The 5637-nt window shown below is 47.5% G+C and overlaps 1 protein-coding gene across 1 annotated transcript in view; it reads right to left on the minus strand.

The window, feature by feature from the left end:
- Positions 1–3568: 3568 nt before the first annotated feature.
- DTYMK (deoxythymidylate kinase (thymidylate kinase)) overlaps positions 3569–5637 on the minus strand; it is a gene marked incomplete at its 5' end in the record, with an annotated part of 3446 nt that continues 1377 nt past the window's right edge. Inside the window, one exon of the mRNA XM_009893096.1 lies at positions 3569–3679. Within this exon, the coding sequence (XP_009891398.1) occupies positions 3569–3679 (111 nt within the window). The remainder of the gene's footprint in view (positions 3680–5637) is intronic.

The following is a 5637-nucleotide window of genomic DNA, read 5'->3' on the forward strand; positions in this document are numbered from 1 at the left end:
CTGGCAATTCATTCAATAAATGAAAGGCTGGTGGGGAAAGCGGCGCAACCCCATGCTGCTGGGGAGGAACATCTCAATCTCGGTTTACGTAACAGCAGAAGGAACGGAAGGAGAATAGAAAATGTGTATGTTGTTGCTCGGTGAGTCGATAAGCATTGTGCTTCTACAATGGATTAACCTCTACAGCAATTATCTTCAGGGAAGCTGCTTTGAGCAGAAGACTGGATTCCATAGCCCCCGAAAAAAAAAAAAAACCAAAAAAAAACCCCCCCCAAAAAAAAAAAAACAAGTAAAGAGCTGGGAGAGACGAATCGGGACAGCTGAGCTCTGCCGGTGGTGTGCCTGCTTGTTCCTGGACCCCAGTGTGCTGCCACGGCGTCTAGGGAATTAATCCTGTCGGTACCGAAAATGTGAGCTATAAAATCACCCGAGGTGTTACAGTGGGTTGTTCGGCAGAAAAAAAACAAGTAAAGAGCTGGGAGAGACGAATCGGGACAGCTGAGCTCTGCCGGTGGTGTGCCTGCTTGTTCCTGGACCCCAGTGTGCTGCCACGGCGTCTAGGGAATTAATCCTGTCGGTACCGAAAATGTGAGCTATAAAATCACCCGAGGTGTTACAGTGGGTTGTTCGGCAGTTCCTCCAATTACTCCCATTAGACATTCCCTTTCCAAATCAGAGAAGGTGCCTGAAGGTCAAGTAGACTTCCCAGCCGCCTCGGTACCTCTCCTTTTGTCTTCTGCCAGCTCCGCCCCCCGCAGAGCATGCACAGAGGTACTGTAGGAGCTAACCCAGAGAAACCCGTTACAAGCAGTCATCCCAAAGAGGGCAGTAAAGACAGAATGCCTTGAAAAGGTCCAATTAAACTGGAAATTGTAGCTACTTTAAGATGACGGCTCTGCCCAGGGCCCTTCTCCACACAGAATTTGGAGAAAGGTAAACGGTGGAGGAGAGCTGGCTTCGCGCAAACTGCAATAGAAGTCGCTGAAGTAGTTTCCTTAGTGCATGCTGCGGATTGTAAACCTGTTGACAAGGCTTTGTTTTGTACATTTAGGATTGGAACCTGTCAGTTGATGATTTTATGCCCCAGAGTGGTGACAGCTGGCTAGAAATGACCTATTTCCCCCCGTGACTGACCTACTGATGCTCTTAACTGTCCCTATGCTATCCAAAAGCAGAGGTTTGAACTGGGAACCACAATGCTTCTGTCACTAAATTATTATTTGCTGCTTTCTGCCTGCTTTTCCTCTTCTCTCTTGTAGTTAGGGGAAGAGGCAGCAGAGGAAGTGGGGCTGTGCTCCATTCATCTGCTTTCAATTTGTATCTGAATAAACAGATCTAAAATCTTTGCCTGTCCTCCTGTTCGTGCACGTGAATTGAAGGCGGTGGCGGGCGGTATCTCGTGACCCTGCAGCGCGGCTGGGAATCCTGGCAGAACCATTGCCGTTTTTACCCTGTTAGGGCAACGAAGGCAGATGGGAGCAAAAGTCGAACTACGGGCAACGGTGATTTTATCTTCCTTTTTTTGTGTGTGTGTATCCCATAGAATAGAGGCTGCTCGGGACCGCTGAGTTCGTGGTCCTGCCTCAGAGGGTGAGCACCTGCAGACAGGCTGGCAGAAAAGGGGGGAAAAACCACCTCCATAGCAATCCTGCTACGTGAATTTTAAGCAGCGCAGCATCTCTCCCCTTCTAAAACAGCATAAGCCCTTCCAGGGCAGGACATGCTTTTTTTTTTGGGGGGTGAGTCTCTGCCAGACGTGCATTTGAGGTAGAAGAAAAGAGCCAAAGCAGAGGCTCACAAGTTTTTGCATTGGCAGGTGGAAAGTGGAACTTGTTTCCTTTAAGACAGTGTGAGGGCTGTTCGGCTATTTCACCGATATCTTTTTCTAGCATCAGTCTTCAGCTAACCTTTTAAACCCCAGCTCTGCAGGAGCAACTGTTACAGAAGTAAATCAATTCAATAACCCTTTTTTTTTTTTTTTTTTGTTTCACCATCCAATGGCAGGAGACAGTGCTTAAATCGTATGGCTGTTGCCATTGGTAGGTCCTTTTTGCTGAGAGCTATAGTCACTCGGAGTGCATCTCCCTCTTGAATTTTTTTATACGAGAAGAGTTACTACTTATTTCACATTCATGCTTTTATGGTTAAGGACAGCTCAGCCAGAAAAGATTTCACCTGAGTATTAACACAACCCCAATAACAGAGCTAAGCTCAGCTTTCTTAGGTCTTTAGCAGGTATTTCTGGCTTTTTAGTCAGGAGCCCAAAGCTAATTTGAATTAAATGACTTCTCTGTGTGTCATCTTTTTCCAGTGTTGCTGGAAGGGCCTGATGCGGTGCTACACACGCTCACCTCCTTCACGAGGAGCGTTGCTGCTACCAAGTGCTATGCAGCTGTAGAGCAAAGGCGGCAGTTTTTTCCATTTTGGATCATGTTTGCATTAGCAATTTTGGTTTAAACATTTACCACCTTCTCCCTGCTAGTGGATCAGTTCAATCCAATCCACCTCTCTCTCTCTCCCCCTCTCCCTCCCTCTCTCTCTCCCTCTAAGAGTTAAAGCAGGATTTAATCATTGTATCAGCCAGTTTGGAGATCAGTCCATGCGGCTAGAAGGTGAGTTAATGTCTGTATCTGCTGGATAGTTAACTCTCCTGGTCATGCCTGTACCTCAGTGCATCTTGCAAATGATCCGATTTCATCTTCCAGTTTATTGTAGTTTGCTGGTCGTTACTGACCACTTAGGTGAATTCAGAGCTGATCTGGTTTGGCAGCCTGTGCCGGGCTGTTGACATGGCACTGGGGTCCGTGTAAGAGTCACAGGTGACTTCCTCTGATCTTGGCCGCAGGAGTAACTTGACCCGTCTAAAGTAATTTATGTGCCACTCACCCTTCAAACCGGTCTTGCTATGAGCTCATAAATCCATTTCAGGCTCTTACCTGCTCATAGGAGTTCAGTTTCTGTAGCATTCTCACCGAACAGCTGAGGAGCAGCCTTGAATTCATCTCTCCCTTCACTCCAGCAAACCACTCTCCCTGCATTTAGTGCCTGAACCGCAGCATCTTCACCTCCCATGTATCCTCCTAGGAGATAAATGATCATACTGAAAAAAAAAAAGAAATGCCCCGTGCAAAATGTTTAAAAGCCTCGTTTATTAGCAAGTCCTCTACAAACAGTTTTCAGCACAGGGGATGCATTTACTAGAGAGGCAGAGGCATTGGAAACGTGGCAGTTCCCTGAAACTGGGAAGGCTGTTGCCTGCCTGTTGCTGCTGTCCGTGTCCAGGATGGGGCCCCCGCTCCAGGACTGTGGCTGGAACAAGAGGGAGGTTTTTCTAAGGGATTTATTACATGCTCATCCCGTGTTCATTTATAAAATCCAGCAGTGGCTGTGCAGGATGGAGGGGAGGAGCAGATAAAATCACAAGGGCATCAGCACCGTGCTGGATCCAGAAGAGTACATGGGATCTAAGCTGTAGTTACTGGAAGGTGACGGAGGGGAGTCTCCCCAGCGAGGAAGATCCAAAAGGGGAGTTTTCTCTGGGGTCTAAAAGAATAACCCGCATAAAGTTTTATTTCCAGAGTTCTCCCAAAGGTTTATTCTGAACCTCCTGCATGGTTTCTTCTGTGACAGCCTTGATTTCTCTGTGCAAGTCTTCTATGCTCTTTGATGCATCCATTATCTGTTTCCAAGAGAAAAAACACAAGCAGAAACACGTTCTTTAATTAGCAACACCAAATGAGAAAACCTCACTTTGCTGTTTTATCTGCTTCCCCCCCTCAACTCAGTATTGTAACTGTTCATGAGCAGCGGCGTGAGCTAATTACACCTCCTGTGCACTGTTTCTGGAAAAAATTGGAAAAATCTATTTTATTTAGGAATAGAAATCAAAGAAGATGTGGATGAAGGGAAAGAAAAGAAACTGCTGCTGCTGCATGTCATTTGCTGACAGTCTTTGGGGCGTGTGACATAAATGCAGATAAACGTTCTTCATCCTGTACTGTCGTCCCCCAGAAACGTCAGTGTATTGATGCTTCAGCGGTTCTTCGACACAAAACTCCACCCGGGAGAGTCAGAACCTCTAAAAACCCATCGTGTGCTGTTCCAATTTCAGATTTGTCAGGTTTTTTCCTTCAACGCGGCAAGCGGAGGTGAGTAAAGGCGGCCATGCTATGGGGTGCTGCTGCTCCTCAGCCTCCCGTGGGAACAGCAGCATCGCTCCCGCGTGGCTCAGGCAGTCGCCGAGGTGAAGAAAGGATTTGGTGACAAGATGGAAGGAGCCGCAGATTTACCGCGGTGACGCCGGCCTGGCCGAGCAAGCACAGGCTGGGAGGATAGGCAACAAATAGACTTTGGGATTAAACGGTGGCCTTTTTGTTATAGCCCGGCCAGCGCCTCACCTCTGCGCTCGCTGACGGCCGTTGATTTGTGTGAGCGATGGCACTGAGCTGCGTTCCGTGCCCCGGACTAAACAGTTCTTTGGGCAATGTTTGATGTTTGTTATTCAATCTGATGCTGAGGAGCAATGAGACAGGAATGGGAAGTGTGTGCTGAAACAGGAGTTCCACCCTCATTTCAGGGACACCTCTTCATCAGTTATTCTCATGTTTACCTGTTTGATAGTTGCACGCTCCAGGATATTTTAAACAGATGTATTGCTTTAAGTGAAAACTCCTTTCCAGCAATGGATAGAAAACAAATAACAGAAGACAGATAGTAAGTGTGTTCCCCTGCTGGAATCTCTGGAAAAAATTGGAGTTTACAGACTATACATGAGTTCCCTATTGCCTCATATGACAGCAAACTTATTTTTGTTAAATTAATTCTTTTGGGTTTTTTGTGTTACGGTATGTGTTTTCTGTCAGCCTATTTTTTCCAGTCATTGTGAGGCAGAAAAGGCAATTTTTTAGCATAACGTAGTGGAATAGAAGTCCTGGTGTGGGTGTACACTTAGGTCCTTCAGGTTCTGACAGTACACCAAAACTCTTCCATGTTACAGAATCACATTTACCTGAAACAGGCTGTGAAGAGTTAAATTTACCTTACGCAGTCTGATCATTTGGCAAATCTGCATACATCTCAGCTTCTGGTGAGTAGTAAGCTATCCATAATCTGTGTCCTCCTGTGTCTGCGTGAAAGCTACAGAATAAACAGAGGATGTTGCCCATATCTCATGATTGAGCACTGCCAGGGTGATGGAGAACACAGAACCATGGAATGGTTTGGGTTGGAAGGGACCTTAAAGACCATCCAGTTCCACCCCCCTGCCCTGGGCAGGGATACCTCCCAGCAACCCAGGTTGCTCCAAGCCCCGTCCAACCTGGCCTTGAACACCTCCAGGGATGGGGCAGCCACAGCTTCTCGGGGCAACCTGCGCCAGGGGCTCACCACCCGCACAGGAAAGAATTTCTTCCTGATATCTGATCTAAATTTCCCCTCTTCCAGTTTGAAGCCATTCCCCCTCGTCCTATCACTCCATGCCCTCATAAAAAGTCCCTCCCCAGCTCTCCTGGAGCCCCTTTAGGCACTGGAAGGGGCTCTAGGGTCTCCCTGGAACCTTCTCTTCTCCAGGCTGAACCCCCCCAACTCTCCCAGCCTGTCCTCCCAGCAGAGGGGCTCCAGCCCTCGCAGCATCTCCAC

This window comes from Charadrius vociferus, unplaced genomic scaffold (genome assembly GCF_000708025.1).
Source record: "Charadrius vociferus isolate BGI_N301 unplaced genomic scaffold, ASM70802v2 scaffold559, whole genome shotgun sequence".
NCBI lineage: Eukaryota > Metazoa > Chordata > Aves > Charadriiformes > Charadriidae > Charadrius > Charadrius vociferus.